General features: G+C 51.5%; 3 protein-coding genes across 11 annotated transcripts in view; 1 reads left to right on the top strand and 2 right to left on the bottom strand.

The window, feature by feature from the left end:
* Window positions 1-198: 198 nt before the first annotated feature.
* POLR3K (RNA polymerase III subunit K) lies at window positions 199-868 on the bottom strand. The gene is made up of 3 exons (XM_068699066.1): window positions 736-868; window positions 541-628; window positions 199-458 (listed from the first exon to the last, which is right to left on the bottom strand). The coding sequence occupies exons 1-3, from the start codon at window positions 844-846 to the stop codon at window positions 331-333; spliced, it is 327 nt and encodes a 108-aa protein (XP_068555167.1). The 5' UTR covers window positions 847-868; the 3' UTR covers window positions 199-330.
* SNRNP25 (small nuclear ribonucleoprotein U11/U12 subunit 25) lies at window positions 861-4155 on the top strand. 5 transcript variants are annotated; one of them, XR_011101591.1, is made up of 8 exons: window positions 861-994; window positions 1093-1183; window positions 1269-1374; window positions 1456-1530; window positions 2572-2634; window positions 2834-2939; window positions 3047-3214; window positions 3963-4155. XR_011101591.1 is itself a non-coding variant. In XM_068699065.1 (6 exons), exons 1-5 carry the CDS (start codon window positions 887-889, stop codon window positions 2624-2626), a joined length of 435 nt encoding a protein of 144 aa, XP_068555166.1. In that variant the 5' UTR covers window positions 861-886; the 3' UTR covers window positions 2627-2634; window positions 3954-4155. The 5 variants fall into 5 exon arrangements, 1 of the variants encoding a protein (XP_068555166.1); XR_011101589.1 differs by lacking the exon at window positions 2834-2939 and having other exon boundaries at window positions 3128-3214; XR_011101590.1 differs by lacking the exon at window positions 2834-2939 and having other exon boundaries at window positions 3128-3276; window positions 3954-4155.
* Window positions 4156-4616: 461 nt separating this feature from the next.
* RHBDF1 (rhomboid 5 homolog 1) overlaps window positions 4617-23682 on the bottom strand; it is a 34908-nt gene continuing 15842 nt past the window's right edge. For 3 of the 5 annotated variants that reach the window (XM_068699054.1, XM_068699057.1, XM_068699058.1), the window contains exons 3-19: window positions 22206-22336; window positions 20423-20527; window positions 17396-17609; window positions 15773-15979; window positions 14915-15037; window positions 14591-14751; window positions 12021-12272; window positions 11307-11418; window positions 10305-10379; window positions 9870-10031; window positions 9656-9756; window positions 8842-8905; window positions 8285-8379; window positions 7238-7313; window positions 6616-6716; window positions 6195-6348; window positions 4617-5379 (exon numbers count right to left, since the gene is read on the bottom strand). In XM_068699054.1, coding sequence (XP_068555155.1) covers window positions 4960-5379; window positions 6195-6348; window positions 6616-6716; window positions 7238-7313; window positions 8285-8379; window positions 8842-8905; window positions 9656-9756; window positions 9870-10031; window positions 10305-10379; window positions 11307-11418; window positions 12021-12272; window positions 14591-14751; window positions 14915-15037; window positions 15773-15979; window positions 17396-17609; window positions 20423-20527; window positions 22206-22336 — 2553 coding nt within the window. In that variant the 3' untranslated portion in view covers window positions 4617-4959. The remainder of the gene's footprint in view (window positions 5380-6194; window positions 6349-6615; window positions 6717-7237; window positions 7314-8284; window positions 8380-8841; window positions 8906-9655; window positions 9757-9869; window positions 10032-10304; window positions 10380-11306; window positions 11419-12020; window positions 12273-14590; window positions 14752-14914; window positions 15038-15772; window positions 15980-17395; window positions 17610-20422; window positions 20528-22205; window positions 22337-23682) is intronic. The other 2 variants (XM_068699055.1, XM_068699056.1) reach the window with 2 other exon arrangements.

The following is a 23682-nucleotide window of genomic DNA, read 5'->3' as shown; positions in this document are numbered from 1 at the left end:
TTTGCGTGTGGGGGTCAGTTCCACAGCACCTGAACCTGGCCTAACCTTTGCCGAGTATTCTCAGAGAGCTTCAGCTAACTACAGTTACCTCTTAAACACCGATTTCTCATCGTGGCACTGGCTCAGCCTCTCCTCTTTCAGTTCTCCACGGCAGCCTCACTCTCAGTGGCTTTCAAAGCACCACACGACGCCGAGATCTCCACTCACCGCCAGCTTTATTGCGAGGGCGGCCGCCGCCAGCCCGGCCCCGGCACCACGAGCAGGGGGCCCCAGGGTAGGCCCAGGCCGGGGCCCCCTCAGCTCGGGCCGGCCCCGGGGGGCCGGGGGGGCTCAGTCCCTCCAGCGGTGGCCGCACTGGGGGCTGCAGCACTTGTAGAAGGTGGTCATGGGCTCGTCGGCCGAGCGCGTCTGGATCTGCATGAAGTAGGCGCGGGGGTGCTCGCACTTGGGGCACGGCTCTGCGGGGCGGGGGGCGCGGGGCCGTGAGGGGAGGCGAGGCGAGGCCCGGCCCTGCCCCGCTCCCCCCATCACGGCCCCTACCTGCGGTGGAATCCACGTTCTCCCAGGCCGCGGCGCCGCCCAGGACATCGTCCACCTCCTTCAGCTGCGGGTATTTCCTGCTCGTCACCTGCGGGCCGCCGCCGGTCAGCGGGGTCTGGGCCGACCGCGGCCACCCCCCTCCCCCCTCCTTTCCCCTTTCCCCTTATCCCCCCGGACCCCTTTGTCCCCCGGCACCTTCCGCGTCACATTGCGCACGTAGGGGCAGGTGGTGCAGGCGAAGCGGTGGCAGCGCGGCCCCTCCTCGGCCACCAGCACGTTGCCGCAGGCCGGGCAGAACAGCAACATCGCGGGCCCCGCGCCTCGCGCCGCCCCTTCCGCCTCAGCGATGGCGGAGGCCGAGGAGGAGCTGGCGCACGCCGAGGTGCTGGAGCTCTTCCAGGCGGCGCTGGCGCGGCTGGTGCAGGACCCGCTGCTCTGCGACCTCCCCCCGCAGGTGGGGCCGGGCTGGGGAGGGCTCAGGGGGATGGGACGGGACGAGGGAGCGGCGCGGTTGACCCGAGGCCCCCCCGCCGCCCGCTCGTCCCCCCGCAGGTGACGCCGGAGGAGATCGGCTCGCAGGTGGCGCTGGAGTACGGGCAGGCCATGACCGTGCGGGTCTGCAAGGCGGACGGCGAGACCATGCGTGCGTCAGGGGCCGGGCTCTGTGGGGGGGTGTTGGGGGGTGTCTGCGGGCCGAAGGGGCGCTGACGGGGCTGTCCCCTCCGCAGCCGTGGTGGTGGTGCAGAACGCGACCGTGCTGGAGCTGAAGAAGGCGCTGCGGAGGCACGTCCAGCTGCGGCAGGCGCGGCAGGGCGGCGCCCAGCACCTCAGCTGGTGAGCGGCGCCCCGCGCCTCAGCCCTGCCCCGATCGCCCGCGGCGCTCCCGCTGAACCTTTTTTGTTTTTTTCTCCCCAGGAAGTACATATGGAGGACGTACCACCTCACCTACGGCGGAGAGAAACTGGCGGATGACAGAAAGAAGCTGAGAGAGTGAGTGAGGCGCTTCTGGCGTCTGTAGGGCTGGGTGGGCCCAGATAGTCGGGCTGTACTCGAGGTGTGAGCACAGGGGGGGATTGGCGTGCACCTCTGTGCCACAGCTCGGCCAGGTTCTCCAAAATGTGGGAGCAGAGCTTCATGCAGGTGGGACACGGCCCCAGCAGAGGACAGCTGCATGGCAGGAAAGCCTTGGGTAATTCTTCAGCCATGATTTTTCTGTGATGAGGGTGTTTGTCCAATTTGGATGACAGCAAGGCAGGCAAACATTGTCCCTGGCCCAGGCACGCTAAACTCTGCAGAACAGCTAAACACTAAAGGAAATCAGATGGAGCTTTTGAAGGCACAGAATGGGGTGAGGGACCTCTGGAGGTCATCCAGTCCAACCCTCTGCTTAAGCATGGTAACTTATAGCAGGTGGCTCAGTGCTGCATCCAGCTGGGTTCTGAGTACCTCCAAGGGCAGAGGCTCCACAACCTCTCCAGGCAACCTGTGCCAGTGCTCAGACCCCCTCACAGAGGGTGGCAGAGCTGCTAAGGTAGAAGGGCATGGGGAAGGGTTGAAAGAATGGCAAGCCCGCTCAGCCGCACATCAGAGACAATCCTTGTAACAACACTGACAAACCACTGCTACGCCTCTGTGCCTGTTCTCAGGGCAAGGAGGCAGGAGGTACTTCTGTGTACTTCAGCTGCTGCATAGAGCAAGTGCTGGTTATATCAGCCCTCATGCGCACCAGCAAGAAAAGCTTGTCTGAAGTGTTACAAACTCAGCAGGAATGAGAGTCCCTAGAAAGACAGCCCTACCTAATCAAAGGTGTCCTTGAAAGACTGAGCCATCGGTGACAGACATTGTGTTGAGGTGTTGCAGTAAAAAAGGCAGATGATCAGATCCTGTTCAGTCTACACAGGTGAGAATTTTCAACTGTCCTGCAGTAGAGCACATTAGGAGTCCATCTTCCCCTGGGAAAAGGAGGCTATAGGATTTCAAAGTTTGTGGTTTCCAGAGAACTGGCATGTAACAGCACACCTCTCTGTTCAGGTATGGCATCAGAAACCGGGATGAGGTCAGCTTCATTAAGAAACTTCGAAAGTAACCTGTCAGGTAAGTCCTGAATATCCATTACAAGCTACCAGTTCTTCAGCTTTGTCTTCCCAGGGCCTTAGCATTCACTTACAGCAGCTTGTGGTGCTGCTCTCCAGTGTACAGCAGAGCATTCCCAAATGTCCATGGCTACGTTAGGCTCACACCCTGGCTCTGGTCCATTTCCACATTCTCATTGTGTTGCTTGTGCTTCTTTTAGGGCAGGGAATGATGATTCAGCTACTTTGGTTAACAAACCACATCAGGACCAGCAGAAGCAATACCTAAGTGCTAGCAATGGTGCATCTCTAACCCCTACATTACGTGTTAGTCTCTGCTCCCCCAGTGTCTTGAGAATCCTTAAATACAGTAGTCCTTTGTTTGCTCTCATGACTGCTTCTGGGACCTTGCCTTTTTTTTTTTTTTTTTTTAGACTTGATCAATCTCTGGAAATCACTGTCACAGATGTGGCAGGTTGTTAACTAATGCCTAGGAAGAGGTCTCTGTGTTACAGGTGACTGCCACCATCCAGTTCATTTGATCCTCCTGTGAGTCTCATTACACCCAAGTGACTCTTCTTCCACCTGCTCCTAATGCTCCTGTATCCTTCAGAGCACCTGCAGTTAACAGAAGTGTCCCATGGGTGCATATACACAAACACAAGTAAATGTTGCTGTTGTTCCACATTGGGTGTATTTTGAGCCATTTTCCTCAATTACTGTGAGTTGGGAGTTATCAAAAGGCACCTCTGCTTATGTGCTATGTAGCTTTTGTTTCTCAATTTTCTCAGTTTATGGAAACCTTGAGTTGAGCTGAGTTCTTCTCAGAAGGCACTAGGCAACTTTTGGCTGTAGTATTTTTGTGCAACTGATGCACTTAAGACTACAGAAAGCGTGTATATTTACCTGTATGTAGCCCAAGTATACAGCGGAGTTGTGGTACCGTGCTGCAGTGATGCACACAAACACAAGGGGTGGTCAACACTCCCAAACCTAGCATGTTTAAAATTGTCTGTCTCTCCTTATCACCTAAAAACAGTCACCAAAAAGCAGTGGTAAGTGCAGTTTTTTGAAACACTTCTTTGATTTGTGGCTCCAGCTGGCTGGGTTGGAAACTGTCACTTTGTGACCACAGTAGCTTTTTCCCTCCTTCAGTGCTGCCGCATCTGTGGCATCCAGTGTAGTGAAGCGCGTGCCATGACAGAAGAGATCTGTCTACCCCATGGTGCGCACACCTAGCAGTTACCTATAACAGCACTTGATTCTTCTAGTACTGTGCATTTAAGAGAGCCCATCATGTAGTTATTACCACCACTTTCAAATACGTTCTTTCTTTAACAGAGAGAGCAGAGAATCCAGCTCTACCACGACCAGGCACTAGATCCAGCACTCTCCTAGAGGAAAAGATCTTACCATTTCTCAGAGAAGCAAACTCCAGCTGAATATAAATTCCTACATGTTTTTGCAGTCACTGTTCAAAATGTTTTCCTCTGAGTTGTATGCACTGTGATTAAAGAGACTCTAGTTTTCTAAAGCATTTAAAGCCCTTATTTCTCTCCTTAATGCTTTCTACAACTACCTGAAAGGTAGTAGGGAACTGGGGGTTGGAGTCTTCTCGCAGATGACTAGCAATAGAGCTAGGGGGAACAGCCTCAAGTTGCACCAGGGGCAGTTTAGGTTGGAAATGAGGCCTTTTCTTCTTTTCTTCTCAGAAAGAACAGTCAGACATTGGAAGGAGTTGCCCCCGGAGGGTATGGTGGAGTCACTGTCCCTGAGGGGGTCTAAGGAAAGGTTGGACATGGTGCTTAGGGACATGGTTAAGTAGGTGACACTATTATTAGGGGATGGTTGGACCAGATGATGGTGAAGGTCTTTTCCAACCTTTCTGATTCTGTGATTTCCATTAGCAAATCTGTCCTTGTATTTTGGGTGCCAGAAAAGCATGCGTCCTACTGGTGTATGAAACAACACTGGTGAAATAAAGCAACAAACATAGCCACAGACTATGCAAAACAATTAACAGTAGCTAAAACGCTACCTTTCCATTTAATCACCACCTCAGCAGTAGTAAATAATTCTGGTTAAAAATGTAGTATTGAAACTAGTGTAATAAAAATAATGGCAGCAGAAAAGGTTCAATACAATTGAACAAGGCACAAACGTTCTGTTCAGAGTCTTCTGAGATAAGGCAAAACATGCCTGCCGAGTGCTAAAGAGACAGTTTAAATTAACCACGGGCAGGGTTAGAAGTGTCATTGGATTAGAAGCTTTGTCCATATGGAACTAGCACAGCAAATGCAAAGACAGTCCATCTCCAGTGCCTGCTCGAGAAGCCCGTCTTTGCCTTTCAGTGGAGCTGTGCATCCAGGTCGTATTTCTCGCAGAATTTGTCTGTGAATGGTATACAAGTAAGGAACTCACACCACTCACACTTGATGGGGTAGAAGTAGAATAGAATCACAAGTCCTGAGAAGAGTGCAATGAAGATGAGCTGGAAAACTATAATTTGGCATCGCTTCCTATATAAATCAAACTTCCCAAAGCTAATGTAGGGCAGGAAGGCAAAGGAGAGGAAGAAACCACTGATGAATCCTGAAATGTGAGCAAAATTATCGATCCAAGGCAGGAGGCCAAAGGCAAAAAGAAAGAGCACCACAGCCAGCAGCTTGAAGAAGGCCCTCCATGGGCGTGCCAGGATTTGCCAGCTCTGGAAGAGCTCCACAAAGAGACAGGCCAGAATCCCAAACTGGGATCCTGCAGGGCCAACCTGCAGAAGAAGAGCATTAAGAAGTAACATCAGGTACATGCCATTTGCCTGGCTTCTGCAGCCAGCTCCAGCCATTACAGTTACTTAGCATTCAACCAGCTCCTTGTTCAGTGTTACTTTGGAAAGAGATGCCGCAGCGTGAGACTTCATCCTGACACTGGGGTTCAAGGCCTGGTTTGACATGAGGATCAAGGTAGGTGCGAGGCCATCAATGGCCAGAACAGATTTTCATTTTAAGGAGGGTGAATCTGGTTTGAGTCACCAGAGTGGAGAGGTCTTTACAGGCCATCTCCTTGGTTCCCTCACCCACCATGCACTCTTCCTTACAGAAGGACCTGGAAGATGGTCCTCCAGGTCCAACCCATGAAGCCGATGGTCACATCAGAGTTCTCCGGCTGTGGAATGTGATCAGGGACAGCCCTGGACCATCTGTGGGAAAGGCAAGCTGTGGTCTTAGCCCACACCCTCTCCTACCTGCCACTTGCATGTGGAGGGTCTCTGGCACCAGCTACAGATCTTAATTCCCAGCCTACCACAGGCCTCATCATCTGGTCGACACCCCCAATTCACTGCAAGAGGCAGCCATCTCCCCAGAGCCAGAACGGGTCAGTCACTTGGAAAGCCCAGGGTACTCTGGGGGGTGTTACTGCTTGGCAGCTAGGTGACAGTGTGGTGCTGAGTTCTAGCTACAAATCTGCACAATCCACATGCTGCAGAGATAAGTGCAGCTCTTATTTCTCTGCCGGAGAGGCACAGGTATGAAGAGACTTGTATTCAGGGCAAGTTGCCAGGACCCTAGCCTGTAGGAGACCCACCTCTGCTCTGTAGGGTAGAAATATAGCACTGGCAAGGTTCCCCGTGATGCCACTGAGCAGGTAGATGATAGAGATGCGATGCCACCCTGCCAGCTTCTCTAGGTCCCGCAGGATCGTCATTTGGAAACAGACTGAAACCAGGCAGTGCAGGATCCTGCCAAAATCAGAGTACAGGAGCTGAAGCAGCAGCCACTGAATTCCCCAATGTGCTCATTTGTCTTCTCTTCCAAGTCTTGTTGAAAGCACCTGATCTGGCCCACACCTTGTAATATCCCTCCCAACAAACGCAGCCTGGCAAACCTCAGCGGGCACAAAAACTCAGCCCCCCACTGTCTCCCAAGGAAGAAAGCATTAGAACAACTCTCATGGCAATCCCATGGTTCCCCCACCCAGGCACTGGAAGTTTTGCACCTGTGTTTACCCAGCATGCAGGAAAAGCGAGAGCCAGAGGCGGTAGAACTGGTCAGGGACTTCTGGATTTAGGAAAGGGAGGAGTCCACAGACATCATCCATGCAGTGAACCTAGGGCAGCAAAAGAGGGGTCATGAGGTGTGCCAGCACCACCTGGCACAGCCAGTTACCAAAGTCAGAGACTGCAGCTAGCTCTGAAAAAGGGGTTTGCCTTTCCCTTCCCTGCTATATCAAGTCCCAACTCTCATCTCTGACACCAATTCACATGATCCCACTCATAATTTATTGCAGAATTAGGCCCTAATCTATCACCTTGACACATGCACAATATGCATCCCCATTTGCTCACCCATGGAGCAGGAAGGTTGCATTCACCTGCTGCTTTTACAGTGGTCCTGTGCTGGGCTTTTGTGGCTACCAGCCCCAAGTTCTAAACTGGTCTCCCAAAAAGGACAGATGCAGCTAGCTCTGCCACTACATTCTGGATCAGCAACTTCCCCTGCGCTCAGAGTGGGACTCAGCCTAAGGGCAGAACACAAGATTCCCACCCATACTGCCACAGTCACTCCCAAATCTTGCCAAGCTGCTAAGGGGAACAGGAATGGCCATACGAAACCCCAGTCTGCACTTACCTGAGAGCAAAGCGTTGCCTCCTCATGGAAATAGCCCCGCATAAATTCACAATACTCCCGGGAAGTTATTTCACACCTGGAAGAAGGACAGGTAATCAAAATCAGAAATGACCGGTCACAGTCGTGTGTGGAAGACACAGTGTCGTCCCTGGACACCCACTCCTCCTCATCTCATCCCAAATCTGTCTATGAGAACTGATGCAGCCCTTGATGTGCTGTAGCATCGCTGCAACAGGTGCACTAATGCATTCCCATTCCAGTCAGGTGCCACTCTTCATACCTGCCACTTCATACCCTGTGCCTCTCCCAAACACAAGTCTGAGTCACCCCCTGCTTCCTCCCCCCCTAGATTAATGCCCTGCATACAAGGGTTCCAAAATAAGTGCCAAAGCTGAGCTATTTACAGCTGAGAAAGAAACACTGGAGGTTGTGGAATTTGTGTCTCTTGGGCTTACAAGCCCTGTGCCCCAGTCGCCGACAGCGCAGAAAGGCAGGGGCTAAGCCAGGAGTGTCCTGCTGTGACTTCTGGGACAGAGAAACCCCTTGGGGCAGCACTGATTTTTCTTCCCAGCAGGGAAAGCCATGTCCAAGCACTAGGCAACTACTTAAGCTGAGAAGCAACGTGAGGAAGAACATCTTCCTTCTTGGCAAACCCCAGAGTTAGTCATTTCCTGACAGCTCCTTGAGTGCTCAGAGGCACCACGCTGGGCCAATGTAGCCTGTTAGGAACACGCTGGCCATTCCTGAGAAAAAGCACTGAACTCCCCAAAAGAAATATTTAATTCCCAGGGTTTTGAGTCCCTCCAAACTGCAGGATCAATTGAATGAGATACCCTGCCACACCAAAGAATCAGGCTGGTTGTTATCCTGCGCTTGTCTGAGTCCTGCTCTGTCTTCAAGACCCTGTTGGGCTCCCCTTCCCAGCAGGGCTCTGGGCTGCATGTAGGAAGCCCAAGGAGGACAAATGGCTTCGTCTACAACCCCAAAAGGGACCTCTGTTTCTCACCCTGCTACCCAGCCCCTCTCCATACAGGCAAAACTCATTACCTTCCTTTGGTCCCAATGCAGCAGGGCCGGCCTGTAATCACACAGTCCATGTGAAGGTGGTTTGTATAATTTCCAGCACTGTTTTTTGTGCATATCTGGAAAATGACAACAGGCTTCAGTTAGACAGTCGTGATTTTCCTTGCTGCCTGGGGAAGGTCAAAACAGCTGCTTGGGAAGAAGCCAGTCCCACAGACACAGCCTCCTGAGGCCTTCCTCTGACAGCAAGATGGTGCCTGACACCCCATCTGCCTGAGCTGTTGGAGCCTAAATCAACACCTTCTCCCCTCCCTGCCAAGCAACCAAGACAGCTCTGAGACCGAGTCAGTCTCCATCATCCTATTACCCTGGAAGGACTTTAGCTGGTACGGGGGAAACCTTTGGAGTTGGAGGGCTTCAAGCCTTGGCTTGACAAAGCAACTGCTGCCCTGACCTGGTGGTTGTGACAAGGAGCAGGAGGCTGCAGCAGATACTGCTTCCAACAGCAGTGCTGTGGCTCTGAACAGTGGGGTGGAAATGCCAGATGCCAGCACAGGCCCTGTGCCACCAGCGATGCTCACCGGCCATTTGGTGATGTCGTCCGGCCACTCGTGCGGCTCCATTGAGGCTGGCTGCTCGCACACTCTGCAGCAACAGGAAGCAAAGATCACCCACAGAAATGACATTCCCCGGTACACCACGCTGTCCCTGCACCCCAGGCTACGCTCCCACAGGTCCCCTCTGTCCCTGGCAGGGGTGGTAACGCACTATATCAGGTCAGCCAAGGCTGTGCTGATTAAAGCCACAGCTCGCTTCCAGCGAGCAGAGGTCATGGCTCCAGCACAAAGGCAGCCGTCAGAGAGCAGGAAACTGCCCAGCAGCAAACTGGAGGTTGCCTGGCTCCTTTCCAGGTGGACACAACCCCAGAGATGGGCACTGAGTTGGTCTCAGGCCTGCACCAGCCCATGGTGACCAAGGGCAAGTGTATGCTGCAGCACCTGGTGGCTGCCAGGGCTTTGTGGGAGAGTTGTGCTGGGAACGGCGCTGCTGTCCCCCAGGGAGGGAGCCTGTGCAGGGAGCTGGGGGAGCAGGTGAGGAGGAGAGGGACAGGAAAAGAGCCCACAGCTCAGAACGAACCACGGTGTAGATGGGCAGCCAACAATGGGGATGGGGGGAACACAAATATGAGCATACCCTGGGAGGCTCTAGAGGAGGGAGCTGCCTCAGCCTCCCTTGCAGCCATCAGGGCAGGCAAGGACATCACAGCTCACACATCTCATGGTATCCAGACTAGCTGCTGCCCTGTCCATCACAGCACTAGTCTGGGACCTTTGCCTCTACTGTCACAGCAGCCCTGGTGTGCCCAGGTCGGCAGCTGGGCTCAACATGACCTACCTGGGGTCCTGATGACAAACTGACCCAAACTGCCTCTTGCTTCCTGCCAGCATCGGTGTGCTGGGGTGGTGGGGCCACTTCACCCAGACAGCCAGGGTGGACTGCAGGAGAGGGGAGAGGAGAGGTGTCACTGTGAAGCCCAGGGCAGGAGAAAGCATCAGCAGAAATGGCCCTGAGCCTGCAGGAACAGCAGGGAAGGGACCACCACACTCACTGAGCACTCCTCCTCTGAGGTCTGCACGCAGCCCGACTTGTCATTTCGCACACAGCAAGCAGAGTGCTTCTCCTTCTCCCGCTTTGCCTTGATGAAGCTGTGCACTTGCTGGTCCTGCCTCATGCATGGTGAGAACTTGGCCCCCAGGTGGATCAGGGCCTCCTGGCAGAGAGATGGAAAAGTTCAGCTCAAATGAGGTGCAGGTAAGGACTGATCAGGACAGAGCAGGCTGGGGTGGGGGGAACTCCCATCAGGGCCAGGGACAAGACCTGCATAATGATGTTCAACACACATCAGGTTTTTTCTCAATATTTGCCACAAAGAAGTGAGCCCAGAACAAGAATCCAGGGACTTCCTTGCCCATGGCCCCAGAAAGGTCAGTGTAGCACGTATCCCCCTGACAGCCCACCAAATGTCCCAGCCAATGACACTCACTGAGCTGGGGCCAATCCAGAAGTTTTCCTGCTGAACGTATTTGACGTTTTCATAAACTCCTCTGTTCCGCAAGACCTGCAAGGAGAGAAAGTGAGAGCACCATGAGCTCTTGCCTGCAGGGGCAGCAGGGCAAGCAGCAAGGACTGGTGAAAACAGCTCCCAGGAGGAGCAGGAATCCCCACAGCAGATGACTGGGTATACAGCTCTCTCAAACTGGTCTTTTGCAGGATAGCAGGTCTGGGGACTTTTTTCTAAAGATTTAACTGAAATCATCTGCTACTAGCTACTTCAACTTTCAGGAAAATCCATGCTCTCCCAAGGATGGCCGAGGTCCTGCAGAAAGCTTCACACAGCTCAGAAACACAAGCAGCAGCTGCCAGCAATGCGGGTCCAGATGCTGGTGACAGTGCTCTGAAAGCTGTCAGACTTGTAGGTGAGAAGTAATCCAGGACATCCCCTGCACAGAGCAGGGATATGGCGCTACAGAGATGTGTACCTCAGAGAGAGACCTTTGACAACATGTGGGAAGTCTACAAATAGCTTCAAAGCTTGTAAAGTCAGACAGGTCGGTTTTGCTCCTGGCAGAAGCAAAATCCTGAAGCTGTTGCAAAAACCTAACTAACTAAAAACCTAACTAACTTGAAAACCTAACTAACTTGCAAAAACCTAACTAACTTGAAATACTTCCCTACCATGAGCATCCTTCTGGTCTCCACCAGGAGGGGAGTACATTGCTCAAAAGGGCTCTCAGCACAGACACAGCCAGAACCTGGGAAGAGCCCACCATGCCTTGTGTCAAAAGCCCACCTGAAAGAGCTCAATGTCAGGAGCAATGTGGCTGCAGGAGGGAAAGCAGGCAGCACAAGGGCTCACAGAGATGCTGCATGCAGGCCCAGAGGCAAGCCTCAGGCAAGTAGCCATTATGCTGAGGACTGACACAGAACCAGTAGCAGAAGGCTGCGACACAATCACACTCCAGGCATGTCAGGGTGAGTTACTTACTGAATCAACAGTTTCGTGTTGTGAGAACCCCACAGGGGCAATACCATAGATGCACACAGCGAGGATGGTGATGAGTGAATGCACAAAGGTGACCCAGTATGTGAAGAAAGGCCTGGATGGAGGTAAAGGGACAAGATCAGAGGCAGAAATCCAGGCATGTTACATCTACTCACAGAGCACAGGAGAAAAGCTGCTGATTTCTCCTAGGTACCTTGGCAAACTCTGGGGACAAGGACCAAGATCGTCTAGGGATGCACAAGACTGGGGGCAATGATCTTGCTGGCAGACAGCCCCTGTTTACTCTGACTACCCCACAACACTGAGCAAGCCACTCTTTGCCAAGAAAACCATCCATGAACACACAAGCCTGATGCCCAAACGTGTCATGTGCTGAAGTAATGACTTTAGGGAAATGATGAGAGGCAGGAATACCTGAGCCTTCTTGCTCATAACAGGACAGTAGTGGTGGGGAAGAGACACAGATGCCCAAAGCAACAGGAGGAGTAGGGTACACTCCCAGTGCACAGTGATGCCAACATGCTGCTGTCAGCTGCAGTTTAGTGCTGTGCTTCAGGGATGCAGACTAGGGGGAGGACTCAAGGCACAGGTTTCGCCCCACAACTCCCAGGCAGTTCCCTGAGTCACCCAGAGGCAATGGCACTCATATTCCCATGCTAGCTGTATCGGGAACCCTTCTAGGACTGCAGCTCTCACCTGTGATCGTCCATGTCCTCAATCTGCCGCTTCACGTAGCTGTCGATGCGCTTGCGATATGTCCGGTTTGTCAGCTTCCCCACCATCCCCAGGCCATAGGGCCGCTTCTCCTTGGCAAAAAGCTTCCTGACAGGGACAGCGATGCGCTGGCCACGCTTCTGTGGGCTGACACTCACCACCTCCTGCCGCAAGCGGACCTTGGGCTGTGCCAGGCCCCCGTCCTTTTGCTTCCTCCAGCCTCGCTCCAGTGGGCTGGAATAAAAAGTGGGACAACAATGGTTTCCTTCTCTATGGCACAGTAACGGGGACCAGCGCTTCTCTGGTCTCTGGTGGCAGCACACCTTGTGTCTGTCCCACCACAGCCGGGCTGAACAGCAGCTGATGGCAGGCAAGGTGCTCTGCAGTGGAAGTTGTATTTCCAAGTGTTACAACGCCCCAGCTGACAAAAGCACGGGATGATGCACAGAAGGTGGCACAAGGTAGCTGTGCCAAACTCAGCCCCACCAGTGAGGAGCTCTCACAGCTTGAAAGAACTGTCTCAGCAACCAGTTAAATGAGGGAGGCTCTGGCCAGGCATTACTGAGCTTTTCATTTTGGAGAGACAAGGTTTCCAACCTCCTAGCATTGATACTGCATCAGGGAGCAAGAAGGGCATTCTGTGATGATTTTGACCACCTCTTGCAATCTCAGCTTGATCTTTGACTAAGAAGTATCTTTTCTGCAAACAGATAGAGAGGAATGGAAGCCACGTGCTGTATCCACAACTACACCCTCAGCATCTCCAGGGCCAGCAGCCCAAAGACCCTGCTTTAACCCTCATACACTTCCTCTTCTACTTCATTCCTCTCATTCTGCTCTCTGCTACAAAATGGAAGTGCAGTTTAGCCCAGCAGTGGAAATCCCCACCCTTGAAGCACTTTGCTGTGATCAGACTGGCAAGTCAAAAATCCCATGCCCATTAAACCAGACAGAGGAGAAGAGCAGGAATCCAAGACCAAGACAGTTACCTCTCAAGACCTGTCCTCCATTCTTCCCTCTATTTGCACTGATGCATGCATTTCTTGGGAGAAAAACAAAACCAGGCTTCAACAACACAATAAAAATCCCAGGCATCCCTGTCTAAAGGAATGTTTTCTTACCAAAATAAAGTATGCAATGAATGAAGGTTGCACAAGCTACTGATGAATAGCACCTGCTCTGGAAGTCTGCACAATCTTCAGATGCTTTTTGTATTTCATGGCTCTTAAAGAGCAGTCTGGAGTTCAGGTATGCAGCACTGAGAACCAGGCACACACACACACTACCTACCATTTCACTCTTGCTCACTGCCACAATAAGCACATCCCCTATATATGCTCTAGTCTCTACAGATAATTTCCCTGGTATCCTAAATGTTCCTGTCTGCACAGAGACAATGGTTGTCAAAAGTGACCAGAGAAACCAATTGACCATCTTTTTATCTGAAAGATCACCAGAGCATCTTGGAGAGGTCAGGACAGCTTTGAAGTACGGACAAGCACTAGGATGAGGTTAGAGTAGTTTCTGCATTACTGACATGCTTTTTCCCAGTATTTCCAGTGCTGGGCTATCAGCCTATGCCAGAATAAACACCTGATCGCCTAAAAGGACACCACACTGCAATTCTGATGCTGTTTTCTGAAGTGTGGAAGAAGCGTTATTTTCTTCAATAAATACAACTATTTGAGGAGATATGAATGGAGCCAAAAAGACTGAGGCCATCCCAAAGGAAAGACAATAAGCTCACACCATTCGTTGCTTCTGCTTACATGAAGAGTGAGTCAAGTACTTGGAAACACTTGAAGGAAAGCACCAACAGAGCAAGATGGGCTGCGAACAGCAGAACCACAAGGACCTCCCTGTCTGCTACACGTTCACACCCAGCAGAGCTCTCTGCTGGGGTGAGCTGCCAGCTAAGCCAGAGCTGACTCGGAAACGACACAGAGCAATTACTCAGTACCAGTTACTCAGGTGGAAAAAATCTCGGCGTACAGTACAGTACCACCCACATATTTGTAAGGCTCTCGGCATCAGTGCCACACCTTTTTCTGGTTTCAAGTGAGGAATGCAGCCCAGCTTGACACTCAGCAATGCTTCACACCACTCCTTGGAGTTAGACAACAGTTCCTGGTGTCTGTAGCAACAGCTTTCTCATCTTTGCTGTATTCTCCATAGCTGAAGGCTGGGCCCCCAGCATCCTCAGCTGATTTGACGTCTTTTGTTTGCCCACGGCATGACACAGCCTCCAGAACACATCACACCAGTGTGGGAAGTTACTGGACAGGTGGCTTCAGAGTCACTTTTCATGGGTAGCTGGGGTAGGTGGTCTCTCACCCAAAATATCAAGAGAAGCAAGCTGGGCTTAAAGAAAACCCACCACTGTTCTGTTCTTTGAGCTCTGCTCCAAACACCTGTAGCACTCAGATCCTGCCTTCCCTCGCGCAGGAAGCAATGGTCTTGCCCCACCAGCTGCCTAGCACCGAAGGTCCCACTCTGAATGGGTTGGCCACCACCCCACATTAGGCTTTTTCGGCTTCCAAGAAAATACTCACAGTAGCAAGTGGCTTCTTTCAAGCTCGTTTTTGTCCAAGGCACCTCCTGTGAGATCTGTCTGATCCAGAGGTTTCACCTCAACATCTTTGACTGCGGCTTCTGATGGCGACTCAAACACCTCATCTGGATACGTAGAGAGCTCCTCATGAAGGACTCCTTCCTGGGCAAAGACACAGAAGTCCCATCAGAAGGGGGTGAGTATCACATTTGAGACACCAGCCCCCAGAGAAAGCAGCACCACCCCCTGCAACATACAGCCCTGCCAGAGCTACAGCCTCATGCTGTCTCTGGAGCCAGAGCCACATCAGCGTCCTGCCTCTCACCCGAGCAAAGAAAGAAGTGTCGAGCTCATCTGGGAAATCCACCGTGTCCTCCTCCAGGAAACTTGCTGGGGTGAAGCTGCGCCGCTGAGCCCTCCTCAGTGTGCTGTCCTTCACAGAGCGCCCCTGTAGCCAGCAAGAGTGGCATCAGATCACTGCCAGAAACCTGAGCCCCAGGCACATGCAGTGTCACCCGGACAGGATGCGGGGAGTCCAAGCGCTGACCCCGTCACGCTTGCCTGTGGAGCACAGCAGACCTGCTGGTGTGCAACACCTTCCAGGTGACACCTCCAAGTGCTAACCCACCTCTCAAGCCACACTGCCCACATCCCATGCAGGCTGGTAGCACAGGCTTCTACAACAACATCTGACCAAACAGCAGTGGTACCAACCACAGCAAAAGGGCTACTGGGCCCCCATATGGGACGCCCAGAAAAGCAGACGTGGCAGGACGAAGAGCCTTGCGTTGCAAGAGGCTCAGGTGCTTCTACTGTGCCACGAGCAGGTGCAGACAGACACCCAGAGGTCCAGGCAGGCTGAACTGGACCTGCTGGAACCCTCTAAGGCTGCTGATTGTGGGAATCAAAGCCCCAAGGCTGATAAAAGGTGGGCAAGACATATACCAAAGCCCAGCCAGCACCCTGGTTTCTACTCCTGCCCACCAGACAGATGGCTGAAACAAAACAGGACATGTCCTGGTGTCTCCCCCTCCATCACTGCCCTCCCACATCCTTTCTACTCACAGAACGTACTTTTTCCAGGACCAATGGCCTGCACACACAGCTCCTTCCCTCCCACTCCCCTTGCACCGCAGGGCCCCATCTTGCTGCCAGGCTGATCCTGCCCTCCCCCAGACAGTACCTTCACCAAAGCTGCAGCTGCTCGGAAGCTCATTTTGGCAACAGACTCCCGTTTCCGCCGTCGTGGGAGACGGTTGAAGCCCGAGCGTGAGCTGGTGAAGGAGCAGAGCGACGTGGCACCTGGCGTGATCGGCGTGTGGGGGATGCTGCAGCCATCATTGTCATCAGCCATACGGAAAGCTCGGCCCCGGGCCAAAGGGTCTATGATCTGCCCAGAGAGGAAGCCCATTAGTCACCTACCCCCAGCTGTTGTCTACCAAACCTTTCTCCCTCCAGCTCTCCATGGTCTCACCTCTTGAAACCATACAGTGGCCTGACTCCTGGGATCAGCCAAGAACCAGGCTGGAAGAAACAGCAAGCAATTCTACATTAGGGAGATAAATCGTAACCTGTTGCAAGCTAAGCCCTAATTCTCAGTCCCAAACCCACATCCTCCTCAAACCTCTCCCAACTTGTTTTTGTACTTTTTTTTTTTTTTGTGTCTGTGTGTGTGGTTTTTTGGTTTGTTTGTTTTCTTTTTTTTTTCTTTTTTTTTTGGTGATGGTGGTAGTGGGGTTTTTTGGTTGGTGGTAGTGGTATTGATCGTTTTTGCCCAGAATGTTCCTGACGTCTACACAAGACTCTAAATCTCCTTCAGCCCTTCCTAAGCTCTTGCTTTCACTCATCTTCTGTGCCACGGAACTCTGCAGTCAGATAGTATGATATATGAGCAGGACTTTAAGAAATCCCTGAGTGCAACCATGTCCTTTATAGAGCTCGTTTCCTTTCTGATGGTGGACAGCACTGGACTTAAACAGTATCCTGGTGAAGCTTTACTGTACATTTTCATCTGATTCCATTTATCATAATAGCTGGAAAAGAGCAGGCAAGCTTCCAGGAGCTACAAGCCCTTCTCTGGCATTCTTCAGACCAAAGCTGCCACTTCTTTCAAACACAACCTACTGAAAATATTGCCTTCAGCTACAATACTTACCTCTATCCTTACATCACCACAGCTGCGGTTTCCATATGACTTCTATTCTTTATCCTAATGTTTTATGACCCTTTTTCAATCCACAGTTGCACACTCAACAGGAAGCTGTATAGGGTTTCACCTACTGAAACCACGTTCTGATTTAATGTAGCCTACATGGAGCACAACAATATTTCTGAGTTTACTGGGACCAAAGCCCTCAGCAAGGTGAGACTGCACTGAAAGATGCACAATATTCTCCTCTGTTTCAGTGATGCAGGCAGGCTTCAGGTCACAGACTAACTTGCTTGGGAAGAAATTCATTTCCCACTTGTTCAAGTTGCAGCAGTGCTCACTGATGCCCTGATACCATATTGATTAAGGTAGTGAATGGAGCAAAGGAAAGAGCTAGAATATTACGGATTAGTTCTCAAATGCTGCTAAATGAGCATGTTTGACTGGCTCCTGAAGATACTACATAGTACTGGTTCCAGCACAGATGCTTGATGGCCACCACTTATTACTGGTTTCCATCTGGACATTGAGCCACTGACTGTAGCTCTTTGGGAGAAGACATGTTCAGGTAGAACTGTGCCAACAGATGGGTTAAAAGTGGCAGAGACACTGTGCAGGAAGCTCACAATGGCCTTGAGACTACCCCAGGTTACTCACCTTTTGCATGCCCAGCTGGCAGGGCCCAACATAGAGTGGAGGGGGGGTTTCTGTGCTTGTTAGAGAAATATTGTCCTGACTGGGCAAGTCCATTTCCCGGATGACCTGAGGTTTCAGCTTCCCATACCGCAGGCTGCAGTGGCGAAGGCTCTTTCTCTGCCATTTCTGTGTAGCATCACTGTCTTTGCTTACTCCAAACCAGTCAGCTGTGCCTCTGAAAGATGTCAGCATACAAGTACACAGGAGCATTATGTTTGCTTGGACAATGCAATTGAAAAGACAAAACCCCTGGTGGTCACTTCCAGCCAACCCCAATCAGAATGTAGGCAGAACTCTTCCCCATGAGCATCCCACAGCCTGTCCTCAGCCAGTTTTAGCAATCTGATATATGCTGGCCAGAAGTGTTCAACCATCAACGGCATTATTTTCTCTCTTGAGACAAAAGAAAAACAACAAGAGATTCAATGTGTGTAATGAACAGTTAGTTCTGAGTTTTCCTAGAAAGAAAGAAGAAGAGATGGAACAGAAATTCACATAAGAAGTTGGTGAAATGGATTTTTCTTTAAAACCCATCTACAGAAAACACTTACCATCTTCAGGCCAGCTCTAGGTCCCCCATTGTGGGACTACAGTTTTCCATGGCTCTGTGTCATGTCCCAGTGGCCACCAGAATTCACTGGTCTCTCCCAGCTGCCCGCCACACCCCCAGAATACCCCCAAATTCTCCTTCTCATGCTGCAGGATTTCCATCCTGCTCAAAATTAACATTAACAGCAAATGCTTGCTGTGGTCCTGCTCGCTGCTAAGGCGGGTGCACGTAGCCCCATGCTGCTGGTGGCAGAAACAGGAGCACAATGCTGCAGCCACAAAGTAGGTATGCTGCCAAGGGGCTGCTGTCATGGAAGCCCACTGCATCAGAAGCAAAATCCCAAGGAAGGTAGAGAGGGATAAGTGTGAATTAGACCAACAATCTACTTCAAATACTGCGGGAGAAGCTGGTATCCTAAACACACAGAGATCATGGCAGCCCTGCCAGGCCTTTCCCACGGTGGTTAATCCTGCTTCAGAAGATGGCAAGCTGTGTCAGCCTACAGCTGTCTGGCCCAGGTGTTGAAACTTGAAAGTCCTTCCAAGCCAAACCCGAAACCCTCGCCTCGGGCCCCCTGCTCAGGTGTAGGATTTCCAGCTGCTGAGAAGCAAGACCTCACAAATCACAAAGGGAGTATCAAAACATACATTGGAGTAAAGGGTAGGTTAAATCTAGAATTACATCACGCAGGGGAACTGAGTCAGTGCACTGGAGGCAGGAAATTAGCCCTGTGTTTTCCTTATTCCACCCTACAGAACAAAGATACCATCAGCAAGCAGGTGAAGGTGTCCTGACACTACGTAAAAAGACACAAATTCAAAACACAGTCTCTCCAGCTAAAGACTCCAGATGCAAACAACCACACATTGCCCGCAGCCTTCTCCAACTTCCAGTGACCCAGAACAGGCCCTTCAGTGGGCACAAAGTCAAGTGGGCCATTGCTAGATCTTACCCAACCTCACTGAGCCAGATTTCTCCAAATGCCTCCACCTAGTCAACAGGGGACAGACTTCAAAGAAGGGGTTATTCCCAGCTCAGACCACTGCTCTGCTCCCACAGACCCACAGCTTGTCAGAGCAATCTTTGTCCCTGTTCCAAGTGGAAGGGCTCAGGGTAAGTGCCTGGCCTGAAACACCTGAACCAAGTCCACAGCACAGAGGTAACACGCAGGCTGTGCAGATGCACAGGCACAACACACCACAAAATGTTCTTACAACACATCTCAGACCTCCATAACTGACATTTCGACACCAAGGTGGCCTTGGGTGACAAGGGGCCACTCCTCAATGGGAGAGAGGAAAGAATTGTTTGTGCCCCTACTAGCCCACTGTGGAAAGAGCAGTGCCTCAGAGCTCTCAAATTCTGTTCCTGTTAGCACGGAAGGACAAGCACTATAACAGCCCCTCTGCGCAGCAAGTACTGCTCCTGAACTGCCAGGGACCACTGCTGGTGCGGTGCCAGCACAGAGATCTGTCCTACTGATCATAGCCAAGACAGTCCATGAGAGCCTTAGAACAGAGTTTATGGTATCTGGAGCACCCTGGAAAAACAACGAATGCTCTGTCCAGCTGGGGAGCCCCATCACCTCCTACAGACACCCTGGGGCACTATAACCAGCAATGAATTGACATCAGGGGCTGGCTCTTGTTCTTCTGTTGCTGTGAGCTAACCAGCTCCAACAGTTGGAGCCCAACCACAAGCAGTTGCGAAGGCAGACACAGTGTCAGACTGCCACCTGGCCAAGGGTAGCAGTGAGGAAGGTAGGATGAGAAGGGACACCTGGGCATCAGGTCCAGTCCCTGCCATGCACAGTCACGGTTTACTGAGCTCCAGTCTGGGGTTGGTGATCGATGGCCACTGTGCCCCGGACTCCTGGAGTGGCTCATCTCTTTGGTGCTACGTAAATGAAGGTCTCCACCTCAAAAAGAAGACAGTCACATTTGGATTAGAAAAAGTCACGATGTCAACCAGCTCTGAGCTACATTCAGACCGATGTAACCAGCATCCATTTGGTGCAGCTTCATCTCTTTCCTCTTCTGCTCCCAAGAGGCTTTGGGGACAATATACGCATATTCCACGTGTTGCAGTAACGTTGGCAAAGACAGACTGCACTGTGGCTGCTCTGGGGAGATATTACAGTTATGGTGAACACCGGGAGGTTGACAGCTTGTTAGGAGAGGCAGGAAGGAGTGAGGCTGGCGAGTGGACGGTTTGTTAGTCCCATGCTACATATTGACAGCTGCCTAGACATTTAGTAGGAGTGACCATCGTTTTCTGTTAGACACACATGTGAGCTTTCTCCCTGCCACCCATTTGCAGGCCTCCTGGCCGGGCCTTGGAAGGCAAAGTGGTTTCAGCAACAGCCAGAGTCTGTGCACTTCACAGCAGCCCTTGCACACACATGCAGGGGTAGGTTGCACACTCGGTTCTACCAGTACCTGAAGAACGATCGGGGCAGGGACTGCCGCTTTCTCAGGGAACTCCTGCCCACCCGGTGCCCGTGAACGGGCAGGGTCTGACTCCTTTGAAACCGTACCTGCCTGCTGCAAAGAAAAGAGAGCTGAAGGGAAAGAGCCCACCAGGCTGTGAAGCCACTGTCTGGCTTCAGATACTAGAGTGTGAAACCATGCAGATGTCAGCAGAATGAGATATGCTCTGCTTGGATACAGGTATCTGATGCCACTGGAAATGTTCTGGGGTTGTTCTCGTTGACCCTGGCAGGGTCTTACCTGGGGCACAAGTCTATCTGTGCCACACCTACTGCCTTGCTTGGATATCTTGGATGCTGTAGGAGACTGGAAGGAGTATTAGATGCTCCATTCCTGCACTTAAATTACTACCATGCTGTATTCTGGACCATACACTCTTGAATTTAGGCTCACACCTGATCTGTGTCCTCCAAGAAGATGTGAACAGGAAGGTACAGAGTGCTGTTGTCAGAACAGTTTCACATTCTGTGCATAACTGGGGCTGCATTAAGTAGCAAACACAGAAGTCACCCTCTCTGGACTCACAAAAAAAAAATCCCAGAGACACTTTTATGGATATGTGGTCTGCAATTCTTCATCACATACCTCACTGGTTTTTAGGTCGTTCCTTGATACTTTGCACTTCCCTGCCTTTGTTTCTGGTCCATTATTTCATCCTTTTAGTGCTAGGTCTTGTGCATTTCCTGCAGTTCTGCCCCTTGGAAAGTCCTTCCCACTGCTGCACCTGCCCCCCTACCCACATCAGTCTACAAAAATCACGTGTAGCTGATTCCTCCAGGAGGAAGATAGACTTGGCCACCCCTCACACTGCACAACAGCCTGAGACAACTCTGCACTGCTAAATGGCATCAACCCCCTACACTCGTACTGTGAGCAGGAGACTCACCAGCCTTCCAAAACCATTTGTGCACTCCTAGGCCACTCCCTGTGGGACCACAGGTACTTTCAGGGTTACAGAATTACTACCCAGACCACCAAGCACAGGATGCAGCCACCACCTGGGCCCTGGCATTGCCATTACAGCCTGTGCAGGCAAGAGAGGACATGGCACAGGTCTGTCAGTGCACCACCCGCACATGCCTGTCCATAGCTCTGCTGCTAGGCAGGAGCTTCACCACCCCTGCCTAGCACTCCCTCCTTGCTCACCGTAGCTCCGTGTGCCTTGTCTTACAGTGTAGTAGTGCTGGAGGCAAATTTGTTCCCCCAGCACTGAAGTGATTCCTGTCTCCCACACCTCTCAGCCCTATGCAGCTCTACACACACACAGCACGTGTCAGAGGCACCTCTGGGGAAGGAGGCTGCCCTGGCCCCTCTGCACAGAGCTTCTTGTCAGGGCCCGGGCAGCACTGTCACAGGGTGTCCTCTCATCCTTGACGTACTCTTGCCTAATTGTCCTGGCACAAACAGCCATAGAGGCCTGCTCTCAGGCCATGTTGATGTATGGGCAGACACTGAGGTGTGGGTAAAAGATGGCCGAATGAGCAGGCCCAGAGGGTGGTGAGCCGGGCACTAAGTCTGGCTGGAGGCCAGCAACCAGCGGTGGATCCCAAGGGTCCAATCCTGTTTAACTTCTTAACAACTTAATGATAGACAACAAGGGAGACAACTTAATCCTGCTTTGACAACATGCCATATAAGTGCCAGGCAATGGGACAATCAGAGGCCTGTGAATAAAGAATTGCAACGAACGGCAGAATCCACTAAAGCAGGCTGCGTGAACTCGGTATCTCACCTCTTGATGGTCTGGGTGATTGAGGTCTGTCGTTGTAGCACCGGTCTCCTCACTTCATTAGGCAAGGAGGGCACGCGGCTGTTGTCAGCAGGCATGCTGACACTTCGCAGAAAGGCCTGACGTCTTGTTGGCTGTGAAGAAAAGCAGAAGGGGAGTCAGCATTCTCAGAGAGATAATCTACAAGGCCAGCCAAGATGAGAACCATTTAGTCAGCAACTCAACAGCCTCCCTCTCCCCCCAGCCCAAGCCACAAGCTGGTTGCATGCGGTTGAGCAGCAAAATCAGGCTAACAAAGACTGAGTTCATGACTGGCTAAGGTGAAGAAACAGGAGTGGACCTGCAGAACAGAGCAGTCTGCACCAAGGACTTGACATCTGCATGTTGCAGTAGGTTTCAGTTCAGACTGGCTCTAGCCTGTCCCATGGATTGATGTCCATTTGTAGATGGGGTGTGTTACGTGAGATCCTGCAACACATCCCTCTGGCTTTTCTCTAGCCAGAAGGAACTGAGATCACAGGTTCCTAGACCACCAACTCCACAAGGTGAAGCAAAGCACAGTAAGCTGGGCCAAGTGAGATTTGCTTCATAAGCAACTCTGGATCTGCACTAAAAGCCTACGAAAGCTGTGGGTGAGTCTGTGCTGTAGTTGCTGCCGGGCACGGGATAAGCGAGCTGGGAAAGCCACATCAGCTTTGTTCATAACCTAATTGTCTGGATGCACTCAGGTCTGGAAGCTCTCAGCATCTCCTGGCTGAATGTCACCTACCAAATAGGACACAAATCACCAGACTGTTCTCAGCTAACCTCCCCAAGGCTGCTCCAGATGAAATATTCATTAGCTTGGCAGAGACACCATTTCTAAAATGCAGGCTGAGCAGACAAGCCCTCTGCTTCAATTGCCAGTGAATCTCCGACCAACTGTTTCTCTGGTCAGACACTGTCTCAAGAGTGCTTGCAACTTCTTCTGGCCAGAGAACTAATAATTTCCACTAATCTTACCACTTTTGTTATGTTTTATGTTAAAAAAAATGCACATACACTCAGGTTATAAGCCGCAGGAGCCTGTTATGCAGTCTTATCCTAACAGCCTGTACTGCACATGCTGGACTTTTAGAGAACATCATCTACACCAGCTTTCAGTGTAAGTGCAGAGACCCTCTGTAGAAGATGCCCAGCTGGATTTAGAGATTTCAGGTAAGAAAATATCCATCAAAGCCTTAAATGACTCTGACAGCTTCAACCTGTACAGTTAAATCCCTGTATTCACTTCTAATCCTTGCAGACTGAATCCCAATCTCCTTCCTTCCATGAGATCAGGACCAAGATGCATCTACCAGAATCCAACACATAGCTGAAGTCCATTTTTGTCCTTGGATCAGAGAATGGCAGAGGCCAGTCCTTGCTCTTCCAGTAACAGCATAAATTCCCTCTTTAGATCAGCACACCCTCAACTCCTCTCCAAAGAAGCTACAGAACC

This window comes from Anas acuta, chromosome 15, assembly GCF_963932015.1.
Source record: "Anas acuta chromosome 15, bAnaAcu1.1, whole genome shotgun sequence".
Taxonomy (NCBI): Eukaryota; Metazoa; Chordata; class Aves; order Anseriformes; family Anatidae; genus Anas; species Anas acuta.
This window is presented reverse-complemented; position numbering and strand designations above follow the sequence as displayed.

Bases quoted from the DNA above. Each gene is read 5' to 3' on its own strand.
- POLR3K (XM_068699066.1), bottom strand. From the start codon at position 846: ATGTTGCTGTTCTGCCCGGCCTGCGGCAACGTGCTGGTGGCCGAGGAG. The intron at 629-735 runs GTGCCGGGGGAC...GGCGGCCCGCAG, and splicing joins TGCGCAATGTGACGCGGAAG to GTGACGAGCAGGAAATACCC. The intron at 459-540 runs GTAGGGGCCGTG...CCCGCCCCGCAG, and splicing joins GAACGTGGATTCCACCGCAG to AGCCGTGCCCCAAGTGCGAG.
- SNRNP25 (XM_068699065.1), top strand. From the start codon at position 887: ATGGCGGAGGCCGAGGAGGAGCTGGCGCACGCCGAGGTGCTGGAGCTC. The intron at 1,184-1,268 runs GTGCGTCAGGGG...TCCCCTCCGCAG, and splicing joins GGCGGACGGCGAGACCATGC to CCGTGGTGGTGGTGCAGAAC. The intron at 1,375-1,455 runs GTGAGCGGCGCC...TTTTCTCCCCAG, and splicing joins GGCGCCCAGCACCTCAGCTG to GAAGTACATATGGAGGACGT.